The sequence below is a fragment of the Hypanus sabinus genome, chromosome 10, assembly GCF_030144855.1.
Source record: "Hypanus sabinus isolate sHypSab1 chromosome 10, sHypSab1.hap1, whole genome shotgun sequence".
Classification (NCBI taxonomy): domain Eukaryota; kingdom Metazoa; phylum Chordata; class Chondrichthyes; order Myliobatiformes; family Dasyatidae; genus Hypanus; species Hypanus sabinus.
In genome coordinates, this window is record NC_082715.1 from 64,409,492 (window position 1) to 64,426,591 (window position 17,100).

Genomic DNA, 17,100 nt, shown 5'->3' on the forward strand with positions numbered 1-17,100 from the left:
GATGTACATAGATTCATGATAAGTCAGGGTGTGTAAGGGTTATAGAGGAGAAAGCAGGAAAATGAGGTTGAGAGTGAAATGGATCAGCCATGATCAAATAGTGGAGCAGACTTGATGGCCAAAATGGCCCAATTCTGCTCCTGCGTGTTATGGTCTTGCGGTCTAAAAAAGTTGCCAGTTAGGGTTAATTTAGATTGAGTTATATGGTTTGAGTTAATGTGCCGCCCCCTGCATGTTTCAGTGGCAGAAGTTTGGTCGTGTAGCAACTTTGAGTGGGGGTAAAAAGTAGTGTGGTGGGTAATGATGGAGAGTGTGATTATGGTACTTGTAGAAAAAGACATTAGTCCAAAATGAAGCAATTATGGAGCAGAATATGCTTCTGCTTGTGCAGGGTGTCTTGTACATAAGGAAACCGTGGAAGTGCAGCACATTCCGATAGAAATGGGCAATGAGGAGGTTCTTCAGTAAGTACAGAAGACTGTGTCAATGATATAAATTAATATTTGGTATACAAACAGATGGAAGTCGGTGTGTAAAGTGCATGATTTTATAACAGGCTTCATTGACTGTTGATAAACAAAAATAGTTATTTTAAAGGCAGATGTGGTAAATTGAACAACACAAATTTAAAAATACTAATAGAGCACTACAGCACAGAAACAGGCCCTTAGGCCCATCTAGTCCATGCCAAACCATTAATCTGTCTAGACCTACAAACTGTACCCAGAATATAGTCTTCCACACCACTCCCATTCATGTGTCAATCCAAATTTGTCTTGAATATTGAGATCAACCCTGCATCCGCCACTTGTGCTGGCATCTTATTCCACAGTCTCACCACCCCCTGAGTGAAGAGGTTCCCCCTCATGCACCCCTTAAACCTTTCACCCTTAACCTTTGACTTCTCATTCTAGTCTCACGCAACCTCAGTGGGAAAAGCCTGCTTATATTTACCCTATCTGTAATCATAATTTTGTAAACCTCTATTAAGTCTCCTTAATATCCTACATTCTAAGAAATAAAGTGTAATCTATTCACTCTTCCCCTATAACTTAGGTCCTCAACTCCTGCCAATATTTGTGTAAATTTTCTCTGCACTCTTTCAATCTTATGTACATCTTTCCTGTAGATAGGGTACCAAAACTCCCCAAAATACCCCAAATTTGGCCTCACCAATGTCTTATACAATTTCAACATAATAACCCAACTCCTGTACTCAGTGCCTTGATTTATGAAGGCCAATATGTCAAAAGCCTTCTTTATGATCCTATCTACCTGTCAAAGAATTAGGGATCTGTATTCCCAGATCCGTCTGTTCCACCGCATTATACAGTGCCCTACTGCTCACCATCTAAGACCAACCTTGGTTGGTCCTCCCAAAGTACAACACTTCACGTTTGTCAACATTAAATTTCACCTACCATTTTCAGCCTATTTCACCTGCTGATTCAGATCCCACTTCAGGCCTTTGTAGTGCTCCTTGCTGTCCACTACACTCCCAATCTTGGTGATGTCCACAAATTTCCTGATCCAGTTTACCACATTATCCAAATTATTGATAAAGGTGACAAACAACAATGGACCCAGCACCGATCCCTGTGGTACACCACTAGTTGCAGGCCCTTACTCAGAGAGGCAACCATCTACTACCACTCTCTGGTTTAATCCAGTTGACTGCATCACTTTGAATGCCAAGCAACTGAACTTTCTTAACCAGGCTTCTATGCAGGGCCTTGTCGAAGGCCTTGATAAAGTCCATGCAGTGCTGTCATTAATCTTTCTGCTAACTTCCTCGAAATACTCTAAGATTGGTATGGGTTACCACTCTGATCTTCCGGAAGACCAGTGTTGTCCCTTTTTATCCATTTGCTCTAAATATATCTGTAGAAGCCCTTAAGATTCTCCTTTACCTTGTCATCTTTTAGCCCTCCTGAAAGTGTTCTCTTGCATTTTCTTATACTCAAGTAACTAATTTGTTCCTGCCTGCCTGTACCTGCTATGCGCCTCCTTTTCCTTAACCTGGACTTCATTATGTGTCAAACCATGGTCCTCTATACCTGTTATCTTTACCTTTTATTCTGACAGGAACATACAAGCTTTGTACACTCAAAATTTTCCTAAATCAGTTTTCTTTGTCTTTTATTCTGATTGAAACACACAAACTCTGTTTTCTCAAAATTTCACATTTGAAGGCCTCCCACTTAGCAAGTACACCTTTGCCAGAAAACAACCCATCCTAATCCACGTGCCAGATCCTTTCCGATACCATCCAAATAGACTGTTCTCTAATTTAGAATCTCAACCGAGGAGCAGACATACCATTTTGCTAATGGCATTATGATCACTAGATGCAAAGTGTTTCCCGACACGGACTTCTGTCACCTGCCCTATTTCATTCCCTAATAGGAGATATTGTTTCTACCTCGCTTTCACTCTCCCGCTCCCCCACTCCCCCTCTTCTATTACAGAAACTTTCCTGAAGATATTGATAAACTGTTTTCCATCAAGCTTCACAAGATGAGCTCTCTAGTCTGTCTGGACTAAACACTGATATGTCATTTTCCCTGACTGGTAATGCCATACCTCCCTCTTTAATCCCTCCTACTTTACCGTGTCTAAAACAACAGAACCCCGGAACAAGGAGCTGTCAGTGCTGACCCTGCTGTAGCCAAGTCTCACTAATGACTGCAATGTCATAATTCCCACATGCTGATCCACCTTTCCTACAACACTTGTTGAATTGAAATATACACAGTCCAGAGCATTAGTCTCACCATGCTCAACATCTATAGATTCCTAATTTTGTATGTAGGCTGAGCAACATCTTTCTCCACAACCACTCTACTACCTGTTCTGACACTTGGGTTCCCACCTTCTTGTAACCTTAGTTTCAAGTCCCTCACCCATGTGGCACCAGGAAACCTTCCCACTTGGATATTAGTCCCCCTTCAGTTCAGGAGTAAACCATCCCTTCTGTACAGGTCCCACCTTCCCTGGAAAAGAGTCCGATGATCCAAAAATCTGAAACCCTTTCTCTTGCACCAATTTGTTAGCCTTATTTTAAGTTATATGATCTTCCTATTTGTGGTTTGGGTAACACTCTTGAAATCACACCCTTGCAAGACCTGTCCTTTAACTTAACACCAAACTCCCAAAACTCACTTTGCAGGACTTCGTCACTCCTCCTACCCATGTCAGTGGTACTGATGTGGACCATGACCTCTGTCTACTCACTCTCCCACTTGAAAATGCTGATCCAAAATGTCACTGCGCAACCCGACAACTGAACTTTTGGATTGTTTTCTTTAAAAGGAAAAATTGTTGAGACTTGCATGAAGCAAAATAGCTGGTTCTCATGAGTTTTGGTTGTTTGCTCAGTGTTGCTGTCTGTTAGCATGTTTTCAAACTAGACATCGTGTCTTTTTTAATGCAATAATTCAAGGTTTTTGTATATGTTGAGCTTCCCAGTGTTTTGAATAGATTCCTGCTGTCAAAACCAGATAAGTTCAGAGAAGTTGCCAGCATTATACTGTTTATATCAGTTATGATGCAAAAGATGAATGAATCCACAGTAGGAAAGAATGTTGCAATTTCTAGTTAGTAATATTTGTTTGTATTTTTTTTCCTCTAGACTGTTGAACAACAACCAAATAAGGAGAATTCCCAGGGGTGCATTTGAAGACTTGGAGAATTTAAAATATCTGTGAGTAAACCACTTTAGTATTTAAGTGTTGAAGTGGTCAGATGAGCTGCTGTTCACTTCAGGGCAAAATGGTGGTCAGTTCTAGTTTTTATCACTTCTGTCAAATGCTAGTTAATGCTTGGGAGTAAAGAATCAAGATGATTATAGATATTTGCTTCAAAGTTTGCAGTCTGGTTGGAAATCAGAACTCATGTTACGCCATTATAAATGGATATAGCAAGAGAGTGTGCATATGTATTTAATGTCTGCTTTTTGGATGGCTAGTGAGTTTTATCATTGTTAGACATAACAGGCACCTTTAAAGTTTGGTTTGAGCTGTTACCGATGGAGAAGCCAAGCCGGATTGATTTGATTCCATTCTTTGCATGTTCCATGGGGACTGTCATAACTATTGATCATTTTCTTAAAGACTGTTTATACATATTTCAAGTGTGGGAAATCAAAACTTCCCAGCGTTCTTCATCTTTGTAAGCAAAGCATCAGCAAATACACAGCTATTTATATTGCTGAGTGCAATTCATGATTGCTTCCTGTGTAATCCTCCACACTTTTGTGTAGATTGTTCATGCCAGCACTATTCTGGGGATTGCTCATTGAAGATCTAGTCTGTTTGGGAGTTACTTATTATTTAAATGTAGAAAAAACATTGAAAATTTGAATGAATTATGCCACATCATTACTAATATGTATTCTGCGCTCTTAAATGAACAAGTAGATGTTTTTCTTGCTCAGCACAAGACATTTGTAATCCTGGCGATTTTTTTTTGCTCTACTGTAAAAAGTGAAGAAGAATGAAGGAAAAATAAGGCTGAAAGATTTTCTATTTAAATTGACTAAAGGTACTAACAAAGAAAAAATAATTAAAAGTTACAAAAATGTGCAATAAAATAGTCAAATAAAATCTTCAGTTGAACATAAGATTTGCAGTTTTCATTTTTTAGCTCTGGTATGTGTCAGTCATGATATTTCTATCAATGCTTCTTAATGTAGGAATGATTTTTTATAGTGCAGTCATTTCCCTCTGGCAGTAACACTTTTAAAATCTATCTCTGTTGTGAAGAGGATGTCATTATTAATCTGAAGAACAAGGTATAAAGTTTTATTATTCCACTGCCTGTGCTGTGTAAATCATGTCAAGTATGTAATTATGGTGGAGTGGCAGTATAACAAAATCTGCAACATTTAATCAACTTGCTGCCTGTACTGAAGTTTGATGACATGTAGAGTCAAGGATCAAGCAGCACTCCTCTCTTCAGTATAAAAAAACTCGCTTGCTTTTTTTAAAACTTGGGCAGTATGCCCAGGATATTATAGCTTAAGCTGTCAAAAATCTCTTTTCCTGCAAAAATCGATGTATAATTAAGATTTTTGGCTTGCGCATTTCATTTTCTCATCCTTTCTCTGTATTCACCATCCACTACATTCTCCCATCTTTTGCTTGGGCCTTTTCACTGCTGCAACAGGAATAGCCAGCTTACTTGCCTCAGCATTCAATCCAGTCTCAGGCTCTCATGGAATCTATTTTTTTTCAATTAGTGTTCTAAGTTAGTTTCAGCAGTTAACTGTGTGCTCCTCTACATAACTGTATCTACATGAACTACATTCCAATTTACCTCTTAAACTAATTCTCTTGTCAGCCTTTGTTTATGTATAGTTTTTTGTAAATTCTATTTCTAAATGTCTGTAAGTAAATAAATCTCAGTGGTTATGGTAACATGTATGTATTTTGATAATAAATTTACTTTGAACTTTGTTGAGCTTGAAGAAAAATAATGTGCTGCATGAACTTGTGACATGTTTTCAATTTTGGGAAATCATGCTTCTATTGTATAGTAACATTTCAATGGTAAAGTGTGATGTGATTTCATATATTGATCATGTTGCGTTAGGGAGTTCCTAATATTTGCTATCACTTGATGAATACTTTTGAACAGATTTTTAAAAATGAGCAAATTAATTGTATCATGTTGAATTACTATTGCTACCCACAAGCAGGAGTTAAAGTTCAGTAACATGAAAGCATAATATTGTTGTAATGTGAACAAGGTCACCCGAGAGACATAGCTGGGAGATATGGAGTAGTCTTTTATTCAACAAAAGGAGATACAGCAGGCATCATATTGAGAATCTTTTGGACGAAGAAGCCTGCTTGACCCGACATTGTATATGTTAAAGGTCAAATGACAATTCGACATTTATAATGTATCTACAAGGTTTCCTTTGAACTACATATAACTTTCTCATCTCCTTCTTTGCACCCACACTCCAGACAACCAAAATGAGTGTTAATCAGCATTGTCTAGTTTTTGAAGTAGCAGCTCCAGGAACCTATTGCCCAAGGCTACATTTTAAATTTTATCTTCAGTCCATATTCAGGTCCGAGGATTCGTGGCTGAAGTTGGTCGCTGAAGTTCATATTTTGCTCTACTCCCCAAGTCCAGAATATGCTCTAAAAATATAAACACATTAAATTTAAAAATAATAATGGCTGATACTGGAGACCTGAAATAAAGACAAAATATTTTGGTAAAAAATAATTGACCTGTTGAGAATCTGCGTCTTCATTCTGTTTTCATCTTGAGAGTAAAATTGCTTTGTATGTGGTAGAGGAATGCATGTTACAGTGTGTGAAACAGTTCAAAGGCAGTGGTGTGTCAAAAGGGAGCATTATTGAGAAGAAATGGGCTTTTTGATACATGTTTGGGTGAAGATTTGTTCTTGCATTTTGGCAGCCACTAGATACATCATTGCCTGAGATCAAAGCACTGTTTGCACTACATTCAATCTCTGCTACGTTTTGGTCAATATTTGCATTTTCTGGTTTCATAGTGTTAAATTTCTCTTCATTCTTGTTTAATTTAAAACTTGAATGAAACATAACAGCATGTGTATTCTGTTTATCTGATTATTAACATTGTAAATGCTTTAATTTGCTGCCAAATTATGCTTGCAGTTAAATGCCTATGCGAGAGACCAAAGTGCTTTTCTGCTAGTTTGGATTGGATCCGGTCGCTGAATGATTAAAATCGAATGTGCTACAAAGATTCTAAATCAACTATTTTGTGGAGAAATTACAAATCAATCAGAAAATGTAAAGCATCCAGGCAAACACATTTCAACTTGGTATATATTTTTGACATCTAAGTGTGCTTGGCAAATAGAGCATTTTCACATGCTTAGCTAGTAACAGCAGCCTTGAGAGTAAATAGTTTAGATTTTGCTCCATATAATGGTTCCAAACACTTCTGTGTTTATTCTCTCTAATAAGTTTGTAGTTCATGATCCAACCTCATTTATGAAGAACAGATATGGAAAACTGCAACACAATTTTTAGAAACATAGAAGACCTACAGCACAATACAGGCCCTTCGGCCCACAAAGTTGTGCCAAACATGTCCCTATCTTAGAAATTACTAGGCTAAACCATAGTCCTCAATTTTTTGAAGCTCCATGTGCCTATCCAAAATTCTTTTAAAAGACCCTATCGTATCCACCTCCACCACAGTTGCTGGCAGCCCATTCCACACACTCACCACTCTGAGTAAAAAACCTACACCTGACATCTCTTCTGTACCTACTCCCCAGCACTTTAAAACTGTGTCCTCTTGTTGCAACCATTTCAGCCCTGGAAAAAAGCATGTGACTATCCAGACAATCAATGCCTCTCATCATCTTGGACACGTCTATCAGGTCACCTCTCATCCTCTGTCGCTCCAAGGAGAAAAGGCCGAATTCACTCAACCTGTTTTCATAAGGCATGCTCCCAAATCCAGGCAACATCCTTGTAAATCTCCTGTGCACCCTTTCTATGGTTTCCACATCCTTCGTGTAGTGCGGCGATCAGAACTGAGGACAGTACTCCAAGTGGGATCTGACCAGGGTCCTATTTCGCTGCAACATTACCTCTCGGCTCCTAAATTCAGTTTCATGATTAATGAAGGCCAATACATCATGTGCCTTCTTAACCACAGAGTCAACCTACGCAGCTGCTTTGAGTGTCCTATGGACTCGTAGCCCAAGATCCCTCTGATCCTCCACACTGCCAAGAGTCTTACCATTAATACTATATTCTGCCATCATATTTGACCTACCAAATTAACCACTTCACACTTACCTGGGTTGAACTTCATCTGCCTCTTCTCAACCCAGTTTTGTATCCTCTGTAACTTCTGACAGCTGTCTACACTATCCACAACACCTCCAACCTTTGTGTCATCAGCAAACTCACTAACCCTTCCATCCACTTCCTCATCCAGGTCATTGATAAAAATCATGAAGAGTAAGGGTCCCGGAACAGATCCCTGAGGCACACCATTGGTAACCAAACTCCATGCAGAATATGTCCTGTCTACAACCACTCTTTGCCTTCTGTGGGCATGCCAGTTCCAGATCCACAAAGCAATGTCCCCTTAGATCCCATGTCTCAATAAGTCTTTCTCAATAAGTCTTGCATGGGGTACCTTATCAAATGCCTTGCTGAAATCCTTATACACTACATCTACTGTTCTTCCTTCATCAATGTGTTTAGCCATATCCTCAAAAAGATTCAATCAGGCTGGTAAGACAGGACCTTCCCTTGACAAAGCCATGCTGACTATTCCTAATCATGTTAGACTTCTCCAAATGTTCATGAATCCTTCCTCTCAGGATCTTCTCCATCAGCTTAGCATCCACTAAAGTAAGACTCAATGGTCTATAAATTCCTGGACTATCTCTACTCCCTTTCTTGAATAAAGGAACAACATCCACAATCCTCCGGAACCTCTCCCGTCCCCATTGATGATTCAAAGATCATCGCCAGAAGCTCAGCAAACTCCTTCCTTGCCTCCCACATTAGCCTGGGGTACATTTCATCCGGTCCCAGCGAATTATCCAAATTGCCGCTTTCCAAAAGCTCCAGCACATCCGCTTTCTTAATATCTACTTGCTCAAGTTTTCTAGTCTGCTGCAAGTCAGCACTACAATCGCTAAGATCCTTTTCCATCGTGAATATTGAAGTAAAGTATTCATTAAGTACCTCTGCTATTTCCTCTGGTTCCATACACACTTGATAGGTCCTATTCTTTCTCTTCTTCTCTTGTTCTTCACATACTTGTAGAATGCGTTGGGGTTTTCCTTAATCCTGCCTGCCAAGGCCTTCTCATGGCCCCTTCTGGCTCTCCTAATTTCATTCTTAAGCTCCTTCCTGTTAGCCTTATATTCTCTAACATTACCTAGCTCTCTGAACCTTTTGTAAGCTTTTCTTCTTGACTAGATTTATTACAGCCTTTGTACACCACGGTTCCTGTACCCTACCATAACATCCCTGTCTCATTGGAACGTACCTATGCAGAACTTCACACAAATATCCCTTGAACATTTACCACATTTCTTCCATACTTTTCACCGAGAGCATCTGTTTGTAACTTAAGCTTCCAATTTCCTGTCTGATAGCCTCATAATTCCCCTTTCTCCAATTAAGCACTTTTCTGACTTGTCTGTTCCTATCTCTCTCCAATTCTGTTGTAAAGGACATAGAATTATAATCACTATCTCCAAAATGCTCTCCCACTGAGAGATCTGACACCTGACCAGGTTCATTTCCCAATACCAAATCAAGTACAGCCTCTCCTCTTGTAGGCTTATCTAGATATTGTGTCAGGTTACCTTCCTGAGCATATCTAACAAACTCCACCCCATCTAAACCCTTTCTCTAGGAAGATGGCAATCAATATTTCGGAAATTAAAATCTCACAACAACTCTGTTATTATTACACCTTTTCAGGATTTGTTTCCCTATCTGCCCCTCGATATTACTATTGGGCAGCCTATAAAAAACACCCAGTAAAGTTATTGACCCCTTTCTGATCCTAACCTCCACCCACAGAGACTACGTAGACAATCCCTCCATGACATCCACCTTTTCTGCAGCCGTGACACTATCTCTGATCAAGAGTGCCACACCCCCACCTCTTTTGCTTCCCTCCCTGTGCTTTCAGAAACATCTAAAACCCGGCACTTAAAGTAACCATTCCTGTCCCTTAGCCATCCAGGTCTCTGTAATGGTCACCACATCATAGCTCCAAGTACTAATCCACGCTCTAAGCGTGGACTTTGTTCACAATACTCCTTGCATTAAAATAGACACATCTCAAGTCTTTGGTCTGAGTGCCTCCCTTCTCTATCACCTGCCTATTGTCCCTCTCATCCTGTCTGCAAGCTTTCTCTGTTTGTGAGCCAACCACCTCTTCCCCCGTCTCTACCGTTCGGTTTCCACCCCCCAACAATTCTAGTTTAAACTCTCCCAGAAGCCTTAGCAAACCTCCCCACCAGGATATTGGTTCTCCTGGAATTCAAGTGCAACCTGTCCTTTTTGTACAGATCACATCTGCCCCAGAAGAGTCCCATTGATCCGGAAAGCTTAATCCCTGTCCCTGCTCCAATCCCTCAGCCACACATTTATCCTCCACCTCATTCTATTCCTATACTCACTGTCGCGTGGCGCAGGCAGTAATCCTGAGATTACTACCTTTGCAGTCCTGCTTCTCAACTTCTTTCCTAACTCCCTGTGGTCTTTTTTCAGGACCTCCTCTCTTTTCCTTCCTTTGTCATTGGTACCAATATGTACCATGACCTCTGGCTGTTCTCCCTCGCACTGCAGGATATCTTGGACATGATCTCGAACATCCCAGACCCTGGCACCTGGGAGGCAAACTACCATCCAAGTTTCTTTACTGCATCCACAGAATCGCCTGTCTGTCCCGCTAACTATAGAGTCCCCTATCACTACTGTCTTCCTCTTCCTTTCTGAGCCACAGGGCCAGATTCTGTGCCAGAGGCATGGCCACTGTTGCTTCCCCCAGGAGTACTTATTGTCATGGGGTACAGCCACGGGTATTCTCTGGTACCTGACTCTTCCCCTTCTCTCCACTGACTGTTACCCACTTGTCTATCTCCCGTGGGCCCGGTGTGACCACCTGCCTATAGCTCCTTTTGGTGAATGTTTTTCATACCAATTGTTCAGAAGCAGCTTATCATCTGGCATTATTAATGGCATTGTTTTCCATAACTTTTCTGTTTTGCAGCTTTTTTTCTTGCATCACCTGTTTCAGTTGTGTATTTTGGCGCATCCAGTTTGTACGCAGTTTTGTCAGACTCCATTGTACATTTAAAACCACATTGAAGTGGTATAACTTGCCTCTGAAGCCCACTGTTTGGCTGATCTGAACACTACCAAAAATACAAAAGGATTAATAAGATATCCTTACTGTAAACTCCAATTTAAAAACTAATTGTGCTTTCAGTGACTTGTGAAGATGTCTGTTTATTCCATTTCCATGTTCAAAGTACGTGATAGAGTAGAGAAATGACAGAATTGGTGTTTCTTCACCCATAAGCAACGGAATACAAATCTTATTTTCATCAGCCAGATCTGTGTAGTCTCTATCCTGAATTGTCATTCTGTGACTTATGAGAGTAGTAGGTTGATGCTACTGTTCACTGTCTAGATACTTCGTTATGACCCAAATGAACCTATGAACATCACAATACACCATGGAAAAACTGAATTAGTTGGTTTATCCCTGCTTGAGTAAGGGGATTGAAAAGGAGATTTGATATTGAAAATCATGAATGGTTCTGATATTGTAAATAAATGAATTGACTATTGGCCAGTAATCAGTATTTGGTGATCTTCCTGTGTTGCTGCTGCAAATAAGTTTTTTTAAATTGTCTCAGCTCCTACATGTACTTGTGTACGTGACAGCAGCTGACTTTGATTGTCAAAAGAAAGCTGGCAGTGACTTAAAACAGGTTAGCACATCGCTTTGCAGTACAGCTGACCCTTGTTCAATTCCCGCTGCTGCCTGTAAGGAGTTTGTACGTTTCCCCGTGACTGCGTGGGTCTCCTCTGGGTACTCCTGTTTCCTCTCACAATCGAATGAGGCACAGATTGGTAGGTTAATCTGTCATTGTAAATTGTCCCATGATTAGGCTTCCATTAAATTGGGGTTTGGTGGGCAGCACGGCTCAACGGGCTGAAGGGCCTACTCCACTCTGTGTCTCAATAAGTAAATAAAACTGAGTTCTCAACACAGCGTATTAGACAATAAGCTTTGCTGTAAAATATTTCAAGTAGAGTTGGTTGAGTACATGAAAGGAGAATATTTGCTGCGCTGAGAGGTAAAGGCTGGTATAAACGCAGACAAACTAAGCACAGTTGACTAAATTTCCATTTCTGTTTCTTACTTGGTGAGAGTAATATAGCTTTTTAAATCATTCCACACGAGCAGCAAGGATATATGTACTCTTGGTGTCGTTTTCAGTGAACATCATATGCTAGTTCAGCCCATCACCCCAAGATTACCCAATGTACTAAAGAGAAAATTCTTTATGCCCCCCTTTTTCTCAACCTATCCCTACCGTAGTTTTTTGAACCATCAGACCAAATGGCCTTGCATGCATTATATGGGGATTGGATCTGGGATGTTTGGAATATAGAACACTGAACAGTACAACACTGTACAAGCCTTTTAGCCCAAGATGTCATGCCAGCCTTTTTGGGAAAAACAGGAATAGCAAGTAAAGTGCTTTGGATACTGTTAGGTGGATGACTTGGGGAAAGCAACAATGGCCAGATCTCTGGCACTGAAGTCTGGCTCTGGCTCAGAAGGGTAGGGGGGGGGGGGAGAAGAGGTGCAGTGGTGAGAGTGGGTTCAATAGTTAGGGGGAAAAGTCAGGAGATTCTGTGGACGTGAAAGAGATGCCCAGATAGTATGTTACCTCTTAGGGTCAGGGATGTCCCAGATCAGGTCCAAAGCATTCTTAAGGGTTGGGGGGACAGGGTAGAGAGAGTGAGTAGCCAGAAGTTGTGGTATATTGGTGCCAATGACATGGTAAGAAAAGAAGGTCCAGAAAGAGAATATGGAGAGTAGGGAACTGGACAGAAAGCAGAAAAACAGTATCACTAGGGTGGTAATCTCTGGATTTCTGCTTGTGCCACAGGCCAGTGAGGGTTAAAAATAGGTTATTTGGCAGAGTAATTGTGCATGTGAGGAACTGGTGAAGGGGCCAGGGTTTCAGATCATCTGTGAATCATTGGAATCTCTTCTGGGGAAGGTATGACCTGTACAAAAAGGATTGTTTACTCCTGAACTTGAGGGGCACCAGTATCCTTGCTGGCAAGTTTGCTGGAGCTGTTGGGAAGGGTTTGCCAGTGTGATGGGAACCAGAGTGATAGGTTTGAAGTTCAACCTATAAATTTGTTACCAAAGTATGTATTCATTATTCAACCTCAAAATTCATCTCCTGATAGGCAGCCACAAAACAACAAACCCAAAAGAACCCATTTAAGAAAAAATCCAACAAACACCCCACCGTGCAGAAAGAGCAAAACAAAACAAATTGTGCAAACAATAAAAGCAATCAAACAGTATTCATAATGAAAATGAGCCCATAGAGATGAAGACTGACGCAGCTATGAAGTGCTTCGAGTGATTGGTTATGGCACACATCAACCACAGCCCACCGGTCAACCTTGATGCTTTGCAATTTGCCTACCAGAGCAACAGGTCAACGGCAGATGCCATCTCTCTGGCACTACATTCCTCCTTAGAACACCTGGAGAATAAAGACGCATATGTAAGGCTCCTTTTCATCGACTACAGCTCCGCCTTTAATACCAACATTCCAAATAAACAGATTCCTGAGCTCCGGAACCTGGGTCTTAGCACTCAGATCTGCAGCTGGATCTTTAACTTCCTTACAGACAGGACCCAGGCTGTAAAAATAGGGGACAAGCTCTCCTCTACAATCACTCTGAGTACCGGTGCCCCACAAGGCTGTGTACTCAGCCCCCTGCTGTACTCACTGTACACCCATGATTGTGTGGCCAAGTTTCCATTAAACTCAATATGTAAATTTGCTGATGACACTACAATTGTAGGCCGTATCTTGGGTAATGATGAATCTGAGTACAGAGAGGAAGTTAAGAACCTGGTGGCATGGTGCGAAGACAATAACCTATCCCTCAACGTCAGCAAGACAAAGGAATTGGTTGTTGACTTCAGAAGGAGTAGCGGACCACACAGCCCCACCTATATCGATGGTGCGTAGGTGGAACAGGTAAAAAGCTTTAAGTTCCTCGGAGTGAGAATCACAAATGACCTGACTTAGCCTAACCAAGCAGAGTCCACTGCCAAGTAGGCCCACCAGCGCCTTTACTTCCTGAGAAAGCTGAAGAAATTTGGCCTGTCCCCTAAAACCCTCACTAATTTTTATAGATGCACTGTAGAAAGCATTCTTCTAGGGTGCATCACAACCTGGTATGGAAGTTGTCCTGTCCAAGAGCAGAAGAAGCTGCAGAAGATCGTGAACATAGCCCAGCGCATCCTACAAACCAATCTTCCATCCTTGGACTCACTTTACACCGCACGCTGTCAGAGCAGTGCTGCCAGGATAATCAAGGACATGACACACCCAGCCAACACACTTTTTGTCCCTCTTCCCTCCGGGAGAAGGTTCAGGAGCTTGAAGATTTGTATGGACAGATTTGGGAACAGCTTCTTTCCAACTGTGATAAGACTGCTGAACGGATCCTGACCCAGATCTGGGCCGTACCTTCCAAATATCTGGACCTGACTTGCAGTACCTTACTTTCCCTTTTCTATTTTCTAATTATGATTTATAATTTAAATTTTTATTATATTTATTCTGATTTGTACTCCAGGGAGCGCGAAGCACAGAATTAAATATCACTGTGATGATTGTACACTCTAGTATCAGCTGTTTGGTGAGAATAAAGTTAAGTAAGTAAGCCGGAGCAGGCCCAAAGCCTCAGCCTTGGTTCATCACACAGCAGAGCAAAGCGCCTTGGAGCCCACAGACATGAAGCCTCAGTGCAGCGGAGAGTGGAGCAAACGTTGCAGAGCAGCCAGCACACTCAGCTGGACCCTCTCCTCCTGTCCCAGCACCCTGCCTTTTCAATCCTTCCAGCTCAGCATTTAAATCATTTAAACATCAGGTCATTCTTTGCTTAAGACCTGAGCCCTGTTGCATTGATACACTCTGGGCCTGGGTCCCACCTCCACGTTACGGCCCATATCGACCTTTCCAAATCGGGCTAGCACATAGCTCAGTCAAATCTCACTCTCCGCTCAGCTGGACAGGCTCAGAATCTTCTCTCTCGCTTTTCTCCACTCTGCTTGTCCCACTTCTATCTTGAACATGCCTTGATCCTTGATTCAGCCTCGCTTTTGCTTGCCTCATTATTGTTTTTGGTGATTGTTTACCACAATATTTTACAAAACCACCAGTAAGTTGTCGCCACTCTTAGCATCGCCATATGAATCCGGCTCAGGATAGAGTGGAAAGGTTGGATTTGTTGGATGTGTTGAAATGTGTCACTCTTAATGTGAGAACTATTGCAGTGTGCAATGGACTTAGAGCTTTGATCAGTACATGCAGCCATGACTTTACATAGACAGCTGACTCACAGGCAGCAATAGCTGCTTTATATCCCGGGGTTTAAATGCTTCAAAGGGGACAAGGAGAAAGTTAAGAGGTGGGGGGGTGCCATTGCAAATCAGAGATAGTATCTCACTGCAGAAAGGGAAGATGCTTTGAAGTGATTGTCTACTGAGTCAGTGTGAGTGAAAGTGAGAAATCACTCTATAGCTCTCTGTCCTCTTCTCTCCCCTCCCCCCCTCCCCCAAATAGCAACACTGAGGTGTAGATTTGGAGGCTGATTTTTCTAAAAATGCAAAAATAGCAGGGTTTATGTTATAGGTGACTTCACCTTCTCTATTGTTGATTGGCACCTCCTTAGTGCAAGAGGTTTAGATGGGGCAGGATTTGTTAAGTGAGTTCATAAAGGATTCCTAAGCAATATGTAGATGTGATGACTAGTGGAAAGGCCATGCTGGATCTGGCACAAGGCAATCAACCTTGACAGGTTTTAGATGTCTCTGGGTGAGCATTTTTAGGAAACAGACCATAACTCCCTGACCCTTACTATGGCCTTGGAGGATAGGAGCAGACAGTATAGAAAAGTATTTAATCGGGGGAAGGTGAATTACCATGTTATTAGGCAGGAATTTGGGACTGTTAATCAATTAGAAAGGCTGGCTCTGTAGTTGGAATCAAACTGGACAGACTGGAGGCTGTGGTAGAACAAAGGATCCTACAGAAGATCCTGGCAATTCTGGACAACGTTTCTCACCCTCTGCATGACACCTTGACTGAACAGAGGTGCCCTTTTAGTAATAGACTAGAATAACTGTGCTGCACCAAGAAGCGTTACGTGAAGTCATTCTTACCCTCAGCCATCAGGCTCTATAATGAGTTGACCTATAGCAGGGGAAGTGATGACCACCCTCCTGATAGATTGTTTGAGGTAACTTATTTTTTATTCTTTCTTTCTTTCTTCTAATATTTGTATATCTGTGAACTTGTAATGCTACTGTGACACTGTAATTTCCTTTGAGATCAATAAAGTATCTGTATATCTATTTAAATTGGGAACAGATGGTATTGAGGGAAATGCATGAGGAAATGTGGAGTTTGTTTAGTGTGCACTTGCGTGGGTTCTGGCATATGTATCATTGAGGCAGGGAATGGATGGCAGGATGGAACCATGGTTGACAAGAGATGTAGAACATCTCGTAAGAAGAAAGAAAGAAGCATAGTTAAAGTTCAGGAAGCAAGGATCAGGCATTGTTCTGGACAGTTACAAAGTGGCCAGGAAGGGACTTAAGAATAGACAAAGGAGAGCCAGAAGCGGGCATGAGAAGAGATGGGGAGTAGGTTTAAGGAAAATCCCATGGCATTTTACACATGCGAAGAACAGGATGACTAGAGTGAGGACAGGACCAGTCGGGAAAAAAGGAGGAAACATGCATTTGAACTTGAAGGAGGTAAGAAAGGTCTTTAATGAAAATGTTGCTTCAGTATTCACCTGTGAGACAGCCTAGAGCAGGCAGATAAGCTGGAGCACACAGATGTTAAGAAAGTGGATGTGCGAGAACTGTTGTAAAACATTAAGATAGTTAAGTCTTCAGAGCTGGATAGTGCATACCCCAGGTTACTCTGGTAAGCAAGGGAAGAGATTCTTCTGCCTTTGGCCACAGAAGTAGTACCAGAAGATTGGATGATGGCAAAATTATTCCTTTGTTCAAGAAAGGTAATGGGCATATCCTTAGGAATTGTATATCAGTAAGTATTAGCATCAATGATATGCAAACTTTTCTCTCGTAAATTAGAAGAAAGTAGGAATCTCTAAGAGTTCAACTATTTGTTTACAAAATGTAATTTAGAAATCTTTTTTCTTGTAATTTCATATTTTGACTTAAACTTTGAATTATCTACCAATTTGATTGAATCAATAAGAAGTAGTAATTTGAGTTTCAATAAAAATATAAATG

At 41.2% G+C, this 17,100-nt stretch overlaps 1 protein-coding gene across 3 annotated transcripts in view; it reads left to right on the forward strand.

Moving 5' to 3' along the window:
• LOC132400715 (peroxidasin homolog) overlaps positions 1-17,100 on the forward strand; it is a 243,350-nt gene that overhangs the window by 109,015 nt on the left and 117,235 nt on the right. For all 3 annotated transcript variants that reach the window (XM_059981996.1, XM_059981994.1, XM_059981995.1), the window contains exon 3: positions 3,632-3,703. In XM_059981996.1, the coding sequence (XP_059837979.1) occupies positions 3,632-3,703 (72 nt within the window). The remainder of the gene's footprint in view (positions 1-3,631; positions 3,704-17,100) is intronic.